At 42.4% G+C, this 17,096-nt stretch overlaps 1 protein-coding gene across 5 annotated transcripts in view; it reads left to right on the forward strand.

Annotated features, from left to right (window-relative positions):
- The window catches only part of gli2a (GLI family zinc finger 2a), a 301,684-nt gene extending 286,752 nt beyond the window's left edge, over positions 1 to 14,932 (forward strand). For all 5 annotated transcript variants that reach the window (XM_067987118.1, XM_067987117.1, XM_067987120.1 and 2 more), the window contains 3 exons: positions 4,694 to 4,975; positions 10,622 to 10,955; positions 11,257 to 14,932. In XM_067987118.1, coding sequence (XP_067843219.1) covers positions 4,694 to 4,975; positions 10,622 to 10,955; positions 11,257 to 13,778 — 3,138 coding nt within the window. In that variant the 3' untranslated portion in view covers positions 13,779 to 14,932. The remainder of the gene's footprint in view (positions 1 to 4,693; positions 4,976 to 10,621; positions 10,956 to 11,256) is intronic.
- The last annotated feature ends 2,164 nt before the right edge of the window (positions 14,933 to 17,096 follow it).

The following is a 17,096-nucleotide window of genomic DNA, read 5'->3' on the forward strand; positions in this document are numbered from 1 at the left end:
TTTCGAAACTCAATGACTGAAAACTGACCTAATCTAAGAAAAGGAAAAACAGGAAAACATTCAGTTCTAATTTCAGCCATTGCTGCATTTAGGACAAACCACTCACAGGGGAAGTGAAATAAAATGGCACATTTTTCCTTTGTCTTAAATTCTAGTCTTCTGTCAGCTGCCAATGGCTTTCAGTTCTGCAGTCTGTTACCCACATGTGCTGAGCTACAAGCCAAACATTCCTATCTCATCGACTGTAATTGCTATCATCAAGGGGCAGTTGTTTTTTTTTGCAAAAACTGCTTGGGTAAAAACATTCACTTCCAAAGTTCCCACAGAGTGGTTGGGCTTTATGAGCCCAACAGAAGCAATAAAGTGTTTTTCTCTTTTCTGTCTCTCTCTTACGTTCCCCTTCTCCTTTCCTCACTTTACAAATGCTTTGTTTGCTGTTTTTGAAAAGACTATTTTCAGAGCACTGATCGGCCTTAATTTGTCTGCTATAAAACTGACAGGACATGTGTAAGCTGTTCATTTCTATAATGAAGGTACTTAAGAGACTGTAAAGTTGTGTGAGCATATAGCCATAACATGTTAGCAGATGTTGTCACAGGCACAAGATGAAAGGTAACTCGTTGGTCAGGAGTAAGGCTGCTTGGACTTGAATCAAGGCAAGATAACACTTCCTGTCCAGGGATTGAAATTAGGTGTGTGAATCACAAATCACCACTGGGAAAGAAAGAAAGACAGACAGACTTGCGTTTATATAGCACGTTTCACGACCTCAGGACGTCCCAACACTTTACAGCCAATGAAGTCCTTTTGAAGTGTAGTCACTGTTGTAATATAGGAAATGCATCCGCCAATTTGCACACAGCAAGATCCCGTAAACAGTGATAATAACCAGATAATCTGTTTTAGTGATATTGGATGAGGGACAAATGTTGACCAGGACACCGGGAAGAACTCTCCTGCCCTTCTTCGAAATAGTACCATGGGATTGTTTATATCCACCTGACAGGGCAGATAGGGCTTTGATTTAACATCTCCTCTGACAGTGCAGCACTCCCCCGGTACTGCACTGAAGTGTCAGCCCATATTATGTGCTCAGGTTCCTGTAGTGGGACTTGAACCCACAACCTTCTGACTCAGGCGCAAGAGTGCTACCACTGAGCCACGGCTGGCGTAGGGAAGACGCTAATATCAGTTTGATGATTAAAAAATGGTCATAGTTAAATAGTTGCCATTTGCCTTTGAAAGACCAATGTTAAATACCTGAGGGTAAAGTGAATATTTTTTAATCTCATCCCTGGTCAGGGATATCGAAAGGATGTATTTGTGTACTTTAGCCCTCCAAGTTGTATCCAGAAAATCCATTCCGAGGGAAGCTTACAAATGGTATTTTCCCAACATGTCTGTTAGTACATTGAATATTTCAGCCTTACTGTGAAATCCTGCTGTGTTAAAGTTTCCTGTGACTCCAGCAATAGTGAGCGGTTCATGTCAGTCACACTTGCCATGTTCACAACACTATTGCATTGACTGATCCTGCACAGAAAATGTATGATCAGTGATCTGAGAGCAAAACAAAGCATGGGATGAGGAAAGGATATTTGACACTTTGACTGAACGTACAATTTGTTCTCTCACCCACCCCATTTAATCTCCTGAGGAAAAAGTTCCTCAAATTGTTCCCACAGGTAAATCAAGCATAACTCCCAAAATACCTATCAAACCTTACTGTGACCTGATGCCTTCCCTGGCACGACATTTCCATGACCCCATCTCCTCCAAAAACATCATGTTCCACATAGTATTCAATTGTCTCTGACTGTACTTATCCTTATATCCCATTTCTAATTAGATATTGATGCAAGTCTTTTTTAAAGTGTTGATTGAGGCAACATTAACTTCTTTTTCTAGGAGTCTATTCCACATTTATGGCACTCTATGGAGAAAAAAAATCCCATTCGATATGATATCTTGCTTGAGGCTTCTTAATTTTAGACTTATGCCCTCTAGTTCTGTACTCAAAGCCCAAGGCAAATAACCTGCTTATATTTATCAATTATGGATTATGTCTCCATCCCCATCTTTGCTCTCTTGCAAACCAATTCAGTTCTGTGACTCTTTCCTCATAACTTAGAGCCTTAAGTCCCAGAATCATCTTTGTTGTTCTTCTCTGAACTCTTGACAATGAATCATTGTCCTTCTGAAGGTAGAGTATCTAAAATTGCCCACAGTATTCCAAATGTGGCCTCATCAAGGATCTATGTAAGGTTAGAATAACTTGTTCTAACTTACAGTCAGATACCCTTGAGATGCATCCTAGTACATTAAAATATCTGTTGATAACAGCTTCATATTGACTAAATATTTTCAGCAGATAGTCGATAATCACATCCAAATTCTTTTCCATATTTGAAATTGGCACTTCTTTGTGTACACACCTTTGCTGTTTACCATTCCAGTGTGCATAACCTTACACATTAAAATTCTTGTACCATTTCTTAATCCAGTTGTTTGATTACTATACATATTTTGGATGCTATTGATTACAAGTACAAGATGTACCCTCCTGCATATCATTTATGAATAGCAAGGGATCTAAATAGTCCTCATGGAACTTCACTAGTCATTTCCCCTGAGCTAGAGCCTTGTCACGTTCTGCTCTCTGTTGCTAAGTGAGTTTTCAATCAATTTAGGTTACTTTTCATAAATTCCATTTAACCTTCATCACAAACCTCAAATATGGAACGTTATCAAATGCTTTCTGAAAATCCAAGTAAATATCAACTGGATCGCCCTAATTCACTCGGTCAATTACCTCCGCAAGGAATTCCAGCAGATTAGTGAAGCATGACATAATCAATGGAACAAAAATTGGGCAGGTTCTGTGAAGGGCAGGCGATAAGTTCCACCAAGGGACCGCCCAGGTGACAAAGTCGAAAATGGCCCCCATTGCTTCTTATATAATCTCCGCACTCTTCGTATGAATTATAATAGTATCCTGCAAACTCCCACGTCTATGCTTCAATCCAGCAATAATTTTCTGAGGTGTAAGAGGGCAGCCTGAGAACCATTCTCCCTTCAATTTTTCCAACCCCTTATGGGTAGGCTTCTGACCTGTGGTCAACATGACTGAGATCAGGCGCTCTGACCTGGGGGTTCAAACCCACAACTGTGCTGCTGTGGTGCTGCTTATTAGTGCTCCAAAAACCTCTACCATTAGATCCCACATAAAACAACTATTTGCTTTTTGACTCCAAACCAATAGATTGGATTTCACACTTTCCTTTGATGTGGTTTTCTTTTATACTGTTGGCTCATTTGAAAAAACAAATGGAAACAAACTATTTGTACCGACTCAATGGTAGTTTTATCAGCTGTTTATTTCTTTCACATGAAGATAATTAACCAGTGTGAGGGGACAAAGTAAATTCAATGTTAATGCTGTGAAGGATAGTTTCTGGGTGGAAATTCTCACTAATTTTCAGCTTTCATAGGAAACAGTGGCCTGGTATCTGTAGCACTGGACTCCAATTCTGTTGGCCAAATGTTCTCTGGACAAGATTTCTTGTGTTGGGTGGAAGGTCTATCCTTACTTGCCTGGCACAGCTACAGATTCTAGAATGAGAGACAATTAAACTGTCTCTCTTTTTCTCTCCTAGCTGAAGGAGAATAGCATGGCGATGAGAAAGCAGAGAAAATGGACAGAAAAGGAGGGGGAGGTGCACAATTGCAACAATAACTACAAAACCGAGAGAAAAACAACCATAGGCATTCTAGTTAAAAATGAATAAACAAGGAGTAATAAAGGAAGTGAGGTAGAATTTTTTTTTAACCCATAAGAATAAAACATAAGCTTGGGGCAAAAAAAGAGCATCAGCCTGTTTCTTGATGCGCAACTCTCCACTCTCTCACTTACAATATTCTGTATCCTCTCTTCCCAACTCCCGTGTAAATCAAACAGATCTATGAATGCATCTATAACTCTGAATTCCCGTTCTCAACAGCTGTTAATTCAGTTGCTTTTCAAAGGTGTCAGCTGACCGAGAATAAAACACCTTTGCTGATAGTCTGTTACATATGGCCGTTATTCAGTGGGGAAAACGAAATTCTTCTCATCTCTAATCTTGATCAAGGCTTGTGAAATTTGTGTCATTGCCCGGAAGGGTGATAGACTCGTGGGGGAAGCTATCAGGAAAGGAAATTGGAATGGATAATAAAAAGGAGTTCAAAAGGTAAATCGATATATTCCAAAGAGCTGAGGGTAATGGCGAGAAATCAGATAAATGGGATCGATATGAAAAATGGGAAGTGTTGTTGAGCCAGGTAACCATTTGGTTTTCCTAAAGCTTCTTATGTTCTAATGACTCTGGGAGATTATATAGAATTTTACAGCACAGAAACAGGCCATTCGGCCCAACAGGTCTATGCTGGTGTTTCTGCTCCACACGAACTTCATCTCACCCTGTCAACATATTCTTCTATTCCTTTCTCCCTCATGTATTTATCTAGCTTCCCCTTAAATGCATCTATGCTAATCAGCTCAACCACTCCATGTGGTAGCCTGTTCCACATTCTCACCACTCTCTGAGTAAATAAGTTTCTCCTGAATTCCTTATTGGATTTATTAGTGACTATCTTATATTTATCACAAGATCGTTTGCTAATCTTTATCTGACGCTGTTTATTCTACTTACAGAAACCATATGTTTGTAAAATTCCTGGTTGTACCAAGAGGTACACAGACCCGAGCTCCCTTAGGAAACACGTGAAGACTGTGCATGGGCCAGATGCACATGTGACGAAAAAGCAACGCAATGACATCCATCCGAGGCCCCCACCGCCCAAGGAGCCCGGTGATCATGAAGTGTCCATCGGGCACGGTAACAGAGCAGCTGAGGAAAAGGCTGAGGCAAACAGCACCAGTGGGGGCCTGGAGGACTGTCTGCAAGTGAAAACCATCAAAACTGAAAATTCCATGGTAAGACCAATAGCTGTTGGTTAGAGAGACAAAGCACTAGCCAGCGGTAAATAGCAGGGGTGTCACAACAATTAACTGCAAAACCCTAATACAATTAGATTTTCCAAAGAAAATATTATAGAATCATACAGCACAGAAGGAGACCATTCAGCCTGTCGTGCCTGTGCATATTAATTAATATTAATCCAAAAAGAAAATATGAACAGTAAAGATACTGGATTGAATTATGGATATCTGAAAAAGTCAATCGTTCTCCAGTAACAAGATTTGTAGTCGTGTAAATTAATGCTGATATTCAACCTGTGATTGATGTATTGATACTTCTAACCTTGGCTCTTTCAACCTGTAACTTCTACATTGCATCAAATGTCAGATAGGGTTACAAAAAATTCTGACTGTGTTATAAAACTATAATCTAAATATTTAACCTAACTTATGTCGTGGGAAGGGGGATTAAAACTAATTTGATGTAAATACATGCAGAAATATTAACGGTCAGATTTTCCTGTGGGCCCTGCACTGACCAGACGTGAACCTGCCTGGATTTGCAGGTTCATGTCATTTACACGGCGAGGTGCTCCCCTGCTGCGGGCCCATGCCCGACAGGGCCTAGTACCTGGAAGTGGGGTGGGGGCGGGGAGTGGTCAGGGCTTTCTGGGTGACATCCAAATACGGCAACTAGAAAGACTGGCTCTATATCCCTGTAAAAAAAGAAACGGGCCTTATCTTTGGATCGAGGGCGGTTCCTGCCTGTCTTTCGGCGATCCTTCAATCGGAGATGGGCTGGATGTAAGGCTCAAAGCTGTCGTCTTCTAGGCACGCCTCAAAATGAATGCTCCGGCGGCAGATGAAAAGCAAAATGAGGTGGGAGAGGACAAGGAATGCCCTCTTGCACTTCCTTGAAATCACTGCCATTAGCCTGCAGCTATTATAGACACAGGCACTCAGCCCCTTCCTCAAGGGAAGCCCCTTAAATACTGGTGCCTCGTAAAGGAGTAGAGACCTGGGTAATGGGCCATCCCCCTACTTCCTGTGTTTTGCAACCAGGGAGCATGCAGGAAAATTGCACCACAAATGTTTAAAGGAAGGGAGGCAAGACTTTTATCAATTTTAAGTTACTCCTGAAAGACTTTAGCTGGAAATTGCATTAATATATAGCAGTTTTGATCTGGGGTTTATCATGTCCTGCATGTCTCTTACATTAACAAGAATGTGAAACTAACCCACTGTGACTCTTTACTAACCTACTAACAGTGTCTCCTCCTCCTCCTCTTCTGCTGCTGACTCTCGTGTCTGTTGCTTTGTTTGCTGCCTCAATGTTCTTTCCTTCCTGACTGTACCTTCCTAAGGACAGTCGGTACTAAGGTGAGCAATGTAAAGGCTACTTAAGCACCTGTTTTGTTATAATCTGTCCTGCTTTATGACTGTACTAAGCATGCTCCATTACAATCGATGACGCCCTGTTTGTAAGTGCTTCAACAGCACTGAAGTAAAACAAGCAGGTTTTCAGAAGGGGTAAGAAACAAATATTTAGAAATTGCTTTGCATCCGTAAATGCAATTCGTGAAGTGCATTATTTAAAGAAAAAAGATATAAAACGTGTATAAATATTTCTGTGAAATGGAGCACTTTTAGATTTGTCTAAAGTAGCATAAGCAGCAGGCATAATTTGTTACAGTACTTTGGGGGGAAATGAAACGTGGAACAGTTGGAATTGAACTGGAGACATGGGACACATTATCTAAACAACTTAGAGATACAATTTGTAAGCATGAAGCTGTGCTTTGAACCTACTCATAAAATCCTCCATATTAATCCTAGCCGAATATAAAACCCATCTCTATTTTCTGAGCAAATTATATAAATCACATTGGTGTAAGATTTTACAGTGCTGCTTTATAAGTTACTGGCCTGTACTTAGAAGGCTTAACCACTGTCGTCACATATAGACTAGCACACCAGGTTTGATACAGTTGTAATTTCTCAAATTCAGATAAGTTACAAAAATAGTACAATTAATGCAAGGCTGCTTTAAAAATTACCAACATGAAATCTATTTATAATAAGGGTAAAATGCATAGGATCATACAGCACAGAAGGAAACCATTTGGCCTATCGTGCCTGTGCTGGTTCTTTGAGAGAGTGCATGTTGAGAATTTTTTTTGTAATTAACGATTTACTCCCATTTTTTAAACTTTCTATCTGTCTTCCATTTTTTGGTCGTGTCCTACTCCCAGTCATCTGCTAATGCTGCTCTTGACCCTGCTGTCAGTAGGTACACAGACTGACCTGAGGTAACTCAGGCTCCAGTGTTACTCCCCTCCCAGTAGGGATGCGTCAGGCCTCTGCTTGGCCCCTCCCCATGAGGAATCGCCTGAGATTAAGAACTTGTCCCTCGATGAATGTTGAACATTTGAACTAGCCCCCACCTGGAGAGATTCACTACATGTAACGATAGCCAAAATGCTGTGCAGTTTTAAAATAAATCATGTTTTTTATCTTAAAATCACAGTACCCCATTAGTTAATATGAAAATTATTTCTATCTGACGGTTGGGAAGGAGTTAAGAAATTAAGAGAAATGTCTTTTTCCTCAAGAAGGAGTACAGCCTCACATCATTACTAAAATGCAATCATTTATTCGATGTTAAGTCCATCATTACATCCACGTGTTCACTGAACATAACACAAGGCCTGGTAAACACTGAGTAAGAGTGTATCCCTTTAAAGCTTCCTCCTGTAAGCACCAATCAATGGATCCTCAACTCCCTGACCTTCTCTCTTCAACCCTGTTTCCACAAGCTGCTGAGCGAGAACCCGGGGTCAAAGAGCAATGGTCAGTTGTTGAAAAGTACACAAACCCCACATTCTAAAAGTTGACCTACATTGTGAAAACTTCAATAAGTTGACACTAGTGACAATATTTATGAATGGCACAGGCTTTCCTCAATAAAGTGTTGCTAAAAAATAAACTGTTGTATTCCTGCACTTACCTTTTGCCCTGCGCTTGATAATCGAACTTCCACTGAAGTAGAATTTAATGGTCACGAGAGTAGGTGTTGTGGCCATGTCATTTCCATGTATTTGAAACTGTGGCTGGTATTGGGAGCAGGGAGGAGAATACTGTTCTTCCTCCATAACATAAACCACTTCCATTGTATTTGCACTGCGATAGGACTAGCACAGTCTTAGTGCAAAATGTTGAACAGTGACTTTAGTGTGTTTTTAAAACATGTCCTCCTATTAACAAGTAGGTCAGAAATTGCCCATCTGTGTAGACCAAGTGTGTACAGGCTCCACCATACAAACCAGGAAGTCCCAGGTTTGATTACCTGTCTGTGCTGAGTTAGCTCACCTCAGCTAGTGAGCTACAATTGGCTTCAATGTCCCTGCTTTCGTTTTAACTTTCATTCTGTTTTCATTTCAGACCTCTTGCATTTGCAGGTTTTTATTTTCTTTCTCCAATTTCCCCCATATTCTTGCCTTCTTTCTTTTGTGTGCCTCCCCCCATAGCCCATAGCTTTTCATAGTTCTTAGCTATTTGCCGATTCTTTTGTTGTCTTTCCAATGCCTCGCCGAGCTGTCATCTAACAGTTTTCTCTTAAAAGCATTGTTTGCAGGTCATTCAACCCGTCACCTTCCTCTCTGTGATTGGATTATCTATAGTTTCTACCCCCTACTTCTCTTTTTTTATTCCAACCCTACAAAAGAGCTGGCTTATCTTTCAGTTCTTCCCAGATGCTGATTGTCCCGTTGTGTCTTCCAGCATTTTCTGCTTTTGTGCCAAACTTACTTGACAAACTAAAAAAAATCCAAACTTAACTAATTTGAAAATATATTTTTAGCAACATTCAAGCCATTCAGATAAATTAGTCCCTACAGAAAAATGGCCTTTGGGAATCTGAGTAGTGCAGTGGGTTAGGGTACTGATTGATGAGATGAAAGCCTCCTCTGTCGGCTATGGCTGGGTCCTCTGTGAAATGACCTTGAGCCCAATTCCTGTTCAGCAGTGGAACTAATCGTCACTGGGTAAATAATCTCAGAGATATGGGGACAGCTGGTGTGGGTGGAGAACAAATTTGCACTTATACACCAAAGTGCTTTTCTAAGTTTGGAGTTGAGACTCATTGTTGGGCAGAGTGGAGTGATTGTTTGGATCTGGCTGTGCTGTTATCAGACTTGGCATTCTTAAGACTGACACTCGAGTCCTGATTTTAGCCCAATCCCCCGCCCGGAGCATAGGGTGCAGGTGGGGCATTAAGATGGCAGCGGGGGGAGGGGTTCGCGCCACATTCCCACCCCCGTCATCTTAACTTACCTGAAATCAGGCACAAGGAAACCACAGGAGCGGGGGCCTGATTTAAATGTCATCGGGACGCACAGCCATTTCAGCTGCAGGCCGGCTAACGGCCGCACGGTTTCTGAGCCAGCAGCACGTGGCCGCAGGAGGCCCAGGTATATTTTTAAAATTACTTTTTAAGGGTTTGTTGCGGACCAAGAAGAGCGTGAGTGCTCCTCCTGGCCCCGCAAGGATACTTTGGTCTATCCTTTCCCTGGGCTTCCCCCCCTCCCCCAATAGTGATCTTTGCCGATACCACCCCCCCTCCCCCCGCCCCCGACTTCCTCATTTACCTAGCCAGGGACCGTTTCCATGGTTTTCCCTTCGACTTTCCATTCCCATCCGTTGAGTTGATATCATTCCCATTGGCTGCGGGCGGGAGTCAGTGTCAGGGCATGCAAGTGGGACCTGGGAGTTAAAACCTCCCATGCCTCACGCTCCGGGGGAGGGGGGCAAGGGCGGAGGGATCACCTACTGCTTCAACCCCCCTACCCCCGATTTCCACTCCGAGTTAAAATCGATCCTTCGGTGTCCAATGTGGAAAACTGTCCCATTTTTCGCCCTAATGAGCACAGACGTACCTATTCACATGTTAAACAATGAAGAGAATAGCCTAACAAGTGCTGCGGGACAACTTTCAAGGCTTTGCCTAGCCTACACTTACTTGGTTCAATTGTTTGCGCATCATGATAGCTTTTATGGGCTTGAGGTTGCAGCTGCAATGGTCAATTAGATGGTGTCTTAAAAAAGATACACTTTCTTGATGGCTCAGAATATAAGAAATAGGAGCAGGAGTAGGCAACTCGGCCACTCGAGCCTTCTCCGCTCTGTTTCTGAACCATGACGACCCGGAAGGTCTCTGGTTCCATTCTGAATGTGCATTGAGTTAGCTGAGGGCAGCTTTAGAAGCTCCAAAGAGAAGCTGCAGCACTCCTTGATTAGGGAAGGGAAAATCAGCCAGGGTACTTACTTCTGAACATCGTACAGTGACTCCCTTTGTAGTGGACACAGGATCCGGCTCGGCTTCAATGTCCTTCATAATTGGATGAGCAGGATAGTGCTCATTGTGAAGACTCACAAATGTGTAATGCCCACTGGGCAAGATAGTTGAGGGTAACCATTGCCTGGGGTTTGTACCCAAGCAAGGAATCAATGCCTTGGGGAATGGAGGAGAAAAGAAACAATAATCGCTGTATTACACATAGTAAACTATGAAGTAATAGTGCATATAGTTATGTGATCTTTGTGTTGTTGTCCATGGATGCTGATTGGAACCCTGAAAGAATCTTCTATTCTTTTTCACCTCAGATGTATCAGTCCAGCCCTGGTGGCCAATCATCGTGCAGCAGTGAACCATCGCCACTTGGCAGCACCAACAACAATGACAGTGGAGTAGAAATGAACATCAACAGTGGAGGTAGCCTGGGAGATTTGACCGCATTAGATGATTCCCCAATTGTGGACTCCACTGTTTCATCTGGAACTTCAGCAATCAGCCTTCAGTTGAGAAAGAACATGACAGCATCCCAAAGACTTGAGCAACTAAAGAAAGAAAAATTGAAGCAGGTTAGAGATATTCCTTCATGGGCAAACCCAGTGCCACCAGTCAAAAACACCAAGCTGCCTCTCATTCCCATGAATGGTAAGTTGTTTCTTTTGGTCTTGGCTAGATAGTAGAACCCTTCGCAATTTTAAAAAATTCACATTTTAATGCTAAGTATCTGTTTGGTTAAATATTTACATAGAATTACGTAGAATTTTATAGCACAGAAACAGGCCATTCGGTCCAACTGATCTATGCCATTGTTTATGCTCCACACTAGCCTCCTCCCACCCTACTTCATCTAACCCTATTTGCTTATCCTTCTATCCCTTTCTCCCTCATGTACTTATCTAGCTTCCCCTTAATCAAGCAGAACTTAATGTATGTTATATATTTTCAGGAACTTCACTGGAGAATTCAAGTATTGGTGGTTCTACTGCTGTGTTGCCTAACCCCAGAATAATGGAACTGTCCAACAGTGAGATCACAGTTTTGAATCAACTGAATGAGCGTCGTGACAGTACAACAAGCACACTCAGTTCAGCTTATACAGTCAGTCGAAGATCCTCTGGCATTTCCCCTTATTTTTCCAGCCGCCGTTCCAGTGAGGCTTCTCACATTGGTGGCCGTCCAAATAACATCAGCTCTGCTGACTCTTATGATCCTATCTCCACTGATTTATCACGGAGATCCAGCGAGGTCAGTTACTGTGGTGGCCTGCTCAACCTCACACCAGCTGAGCAGTACAGGTTGAAGGCTAAATATGCTGCTGCAACTGGTGGACCACCACCAACACCACTGCCAAATATGGAACGAATGAGTCTGAAGACAAGAATGTCTCTCCTAGGTGATGGCCCCAATTCCATGTTTTCTCCCTTTCCTCCTCCTGCTGCTCAAAGACGATGTAGTGATGGCATTCCACGTGGATATGGTACGACAGCCCTGAGACCTCATGAAGTAGTTGGCAATACTGCCAGGCGGGCAAGCGATCCAGTAAGGAGAACCGCTGTAGATCCTTTGTCACTTCCAAGAGTCCAGCGCTTCAACAGTATGAACAGTATGAACCCACTCCCGTTGCCACCAGCGATGGACAGACGACACTTCAGCCTTCAAAACGGCACTCGATCGGATGGAAGCCTCCACAGGTGTGCCTATTCACCTAGGCCACCAAGCATCAGTGAAAACATTGCCATGGAAACAGCGGCAGGTGACATTGATGCTCAAGGTGTTGAGGATGATATAATGCTGCCCGATGATGTGGTACAGTATATCAACTCTCAGGAAAATCGGTTGGCTCAAGATAATAATTCTTTAAATTTTATTGGCCAAATGCAGGGTTTCCAAGAAAATATGAACATGCAGAATCAGAACATGTATGCTCAACGTGGAATGGCAATGGTAGATAGTAACATGAATCAGTCAAGTTCTATGATGACACAATGCCAGATGAGTCCAGGGAGTCAACCATACCAGGGATCATCTAACATGAACAAGAACAGCATGCCGGTTCAGTGGAATGAAGTAAGCTCAGGTACTGTTGATGTTATTCCTGATCAGTCAAAGCAGCAGTTCTCTCGATCAAATCTGGCAGTAGTTCAGCAAAAGCAGATGTTTGACCAATACCAGAATCTCAACTCTGCTCAGCAGACTGTGACAATGAATCAGAATGAGATGACTCTGGCACAACAGAGTTTAATGCAAAGAAGTATCGGTGTGAATGGACAAAGAATGAACTATATGCAGCAGCAACAACAGCAGCAGCAATCTCAGCAGATGAGCCTGTGTCAGAATGTTAATCAACCTCTCAGCCCGCACCAGACTTTCAATCAGTCCAACCAAATGCTTAGTCCCAACGTTGCTAACAGAACCCTAAGCCAAACGTCTTGCAGTAATATGCAAGTAAACAATATCATGGGTTCACCTGCGGCGACAGGTACACAGGACTTTAAGCAGACAGCAATGATGCAAAACAAAGATGCAGCAATCAAAAACTACGTACAGGCCCAACAAGTCCGTGCACAGATTCATCAGCAAATGACGGCCACAAATGAGGCGCCTATGTCGATGAACGGTTGCCATGGGAGAGGTGCACCAGGACAAGGCATGCATATCCCAAGCCAACAGAACTTTGGGTCTCACATCCAATCTAGTAGAAATCCAGACCGCATTACCTTTGCTGCTCATGGAGGTTTAAGCCAAACTAATTGCCATGTTAGCCCAAGTCAGCAGAATTTCAGCCAACCAGGGCAAAACGTAATGAATTCTGTTGGACACAACTTAAGTCGTGGAATGATGCAGCCCCATCCTCCACAGGGTTCAACTCCCTTAACAAGACAGCATGGTCTGATTAATTCTTTAACCATGCAACAACAAAGTTATTTGCAAAGCCCACTCCAGATGAATGGCATGAGCCCTGGGCATGGACAATCAGAAGTAAGCCAAAATCGACCTGGTAATCAACTATCAATGCAGTCTCAACAGTGTACTAATGATGGTTCAAACAGCAACTTGATGTTTTATTCTGGTCAGATCCACATGTATGAACAAAATGGCAACTTCAGTGGCCAAATGGACTGTGCTATTCAGCAGCAACAGCGTATGTCAGGTGTTAAAGCTACACCAATGGCCTCACCAGGCACCAACCAGGTATCAAGTACTGTAAACTCCCACAGCCTAGAGCATGCACAGATAGATTTCGATGCTATCATGGATGATGGTGACCATTCTAGCTTGATATCGGGCACCTTGAGCCCTAGCATTCTGCAGAATCTCTCCCAAAATTCCTCACGTCTCACAACTCCCCGGAATTCTCTGACTCTGCAGCCCATTCCAGCCGGGTTGACTAACATGGCAATAGGGGACATGAGCTCTATGTTGACTACCTTGGCTGAGGAAAACAAATTTCTTAATATGATGTCTTAAATGTTCAAGAACAGTAATGAACATTTTCCAATTTCAGATTCCAGTAAATTTCAAAGCGAGATGCTTAAAAACAGATTGTTTCGAAACATTAACATTCCTAAAGAAAGCAGTTTTTTTTTATAGACTTTGTATTTTAATGTATAAAAAGAAACCTTTATTCTGCAGAAAGAGAATCAGGACATTTTACAAAAGGCTTATATATTTGTGAATAATGATTTCCTGCTGTGTTTTGAAGAACTAGCTGGTGGATTGACGTGTTATTTGAAACGGGACTCTTTTTTTTTATTGCAAAGCACTGATACTGTACACTAGACCAAACAGGCGAGGGCACAAACCAAACATTGCCCATTTCTTCCTTGTAAATAGTAGATGTGTGCTTTCTTGTATTTCATTAATGTGAACTCCCCAGTGTGTATCAGCTGATTCGATGTCATTGAAAAGTATTCTAGTTTGGCTGAGGTGAAAGAACTAACGGTACATTGACAGGTACCATCAAAGCCATATTGTACACTGCTTCCTTTTCAGAGTTTAGCTCTTAATTATTCTGCATCTGGTAAAATATCATTATAAAACCTCATGGCAATGCAGACTTGATAGTTTGTGAACATTGTTCATTGTAAATGATACGGCACCGATAAGCTAGGAATGCCCATATTATAGCATCAAGAAGTGCCTTACTATGTCATGTTATTTTCAAATAGTGAAGGCATCCTTTCAGTTTAAGACATTTTGGTAACAGTTTCCAGCAATTTGCTTGTAATATGGCAGTGCTATTCGTACTATGCTAGTTAACATGCGGTGTTTTAATGAAAATAGTTTCTTTATGTGTGAGAATTATTGTGAAAGATATGCAAAATGTCTTTTCAATATATATGAGCTGAAATGTGTTCTTTGTTGTGCGTTCTTAGTGCATAAAGCATCTCATGTAAAGAAATTTCAAACATTGGACAACCATTCCAGTCTGTAAATATACAACATGTTAAAACTGTGTTTTGAATAAGAGCGCCGAGCTGACTATTTTTGATCAACATGTAGCCTGGACATTTCCTGTAACCAACTCCTTTCAGCACACAGAATAGATCTAGCGATCTAAATGTATATACACCTTTTGTACAATAACAAATTTTTCTTTAATAAAAGCAATGTTGAATGTATTCATACATCATTTTGCTTTTTTAAACCACATTGTAAGGAGTGTAGATGTTATCATTTATGCCATAAACATTTGGCACACTTGATTAATACTTGACTAGAGTAGTTCATTGAGAGCGTCCATCTTATCTACATTGGGTCCCTGTGTGGCCAAGTACTGGTTGATAATATTGTCTAAGCCATTAGGGGTGACCCCTACTCATTCTGAAATAAGGCCACCTTTTTTTTTCAGTCAGTAGGACATGTAGATGGGAACTCAGTTTAGCTCCTCCACAAAGGCCAATGCCTTCAACAATGCAGGAACCAATTTAGGACTTCTTTCAGCAGCACTATTGGGTATGAGTCTTATGCAGATTCACTTAGTTTACTCTTGCCCTTCTAAACTGCATTGCTCCTCATCCCCAACAATTGATTTTAAAATCTTGTCCTTCTTACAAATCCATCTCCCCACCCAAACTCTACAACCTTCTCATCCCAGTACACTCCCTCCACTCTTCAGGGTCAGAACTTCTATACACCCTCTCCCTTTACTCCACAATCCTGGCAGAGCTTTCAATCATTATGGCCCTGCACTCTGGAATTCTCTTCCTATAGCCCTCTTCTTTGCTACATCTCTGCCCACCTTCAAAAATCTCCTAACAATTCTTCAACCAAGCCTTCAGTCGCCTCCGATCTTTCTCTCAATTCCTGCTTGGTATCTGGCCCCCTCACCCACCCCTGCCCCTTGGCTCAGTGGTGGCATTCTTGCCTCTGAGTCAGAAGGTTGTAGGTTCAAGTCCCTCTCCAGAGACTTGAGCCCAAGATCTAGGCTGACACTTCAGTGCAGTACTGAGGGAGTGCTGCGCTGTCTGAGGTGCCATCTTTTGGATGAGACATTCAACTGAGGCTCCGTCTACCTTCTCAGGTACATAAGAACATAAGAACATAAGAAATTGGAGCAGGAGTAGGCCAATCGGCCCCTCGAGCCTGCTCCGCCATTCAATAAGATCATGGCTGATCTGATCCCAACCACAAATCTAAAGAACACAAGAAGTAGGAGCAGGACCCGGCCACACAGCCCCTGGGCCCTCTGCGCCACCCACAGGGCATTGACCGATCCGAACTCAGCTTCATGTCCAATTTCCTGCCCGCTCCCCATAACCCCTAATTCCCTTTACTTCTAGAAAACTGTCTATTTCTGTTTTAAATTTATCTAATGATGTAGCTTCCACAGCTTCCTGGGGCAGCAAATTCCACAGACCTACCACCCTCTGAGTGAAGAAGTTTCTCCTCATCTCAGTTTTGAAAGAGCAGCCCCTTATTCTAAGATTATGCCCCCTAGTTCTAGTTTCACCCATCTTTGGGAACATCCTTACTGCATCCACCCGATCAAGCCCCTTCACAATCTTATATGTTTCAATAAGATCGCCTCTCATTCTTCTGAACTCCAATGAGTAGAGTCCCAATCTACTCAACCTCTCCTCATATGTCCGCCCCCTCATCCCCGGGATTAACCGAGTGAACCTTCTTTGTACTGCCTCGAGAGCAAGTATGTCTTTTCTTAAGTATGGAGACCAAAACTGTATGCAGTATTCCAGGTGCGGTCTTACCAATACCTTATATAACTGCAGCAATACCTCCCTGTTTTTATATTCTATCCCCCTAGCAATAAAAGCCAACATTCCGTTGGCTTTCTTGATCACCTGCTGCACCTGCATACCAACTTTTTGATTTTCTTGCACTAGGACCCCCAGATCCCTTTGTACTGCAGTACTTTCCAGTCTCTCGCCATTAAGAAAATAACTTGCTCTCTGATTTTTCCTGCCAAAGTGCATAACCTCACATTTTCCAATATTATATTGCATCTGCCAAATCTCCGCCCACTCACCCAGCCTGTCTATATCCCCTTGCAGGTTTTTTATGTCCTCCTCACTCTCTACTTTCCCTCCCATCTTTGTATCATCTGCAAATTTTGATATGTTGCACTCGGTCCCCTCCTCCAAATCGTTAATATAGATTGTAAAGAGTTGGGGACCCAGCACCGACCCCTGTGGAACACCACTGGTTACTGGTTGCCAGTCCGAAAATGAACCATTTATCCCAACTCTCTGCTTCCTGTTCGATAACCAATCCTCCACCCATGCCAGAATATTACCCCCAATTCCGTGATTTTTTATCTTAAGTAAT

The sequence above is a fragment of the Heptranchias perlo genome, chromosome 7, assembly GCF_035084215.1.
Source record: "Heptranchias perlo isolate sHepPer1 chromosome 7, sHepPer1.hap1, whole genome shotgun sequence".
Lineage (NCBI taxonomy): Eukaryota > Metazoa > Chordata > Chondrichthyes > Hexanchiformes > Hexanchidae > Heptranchias > Heptranchias perlo.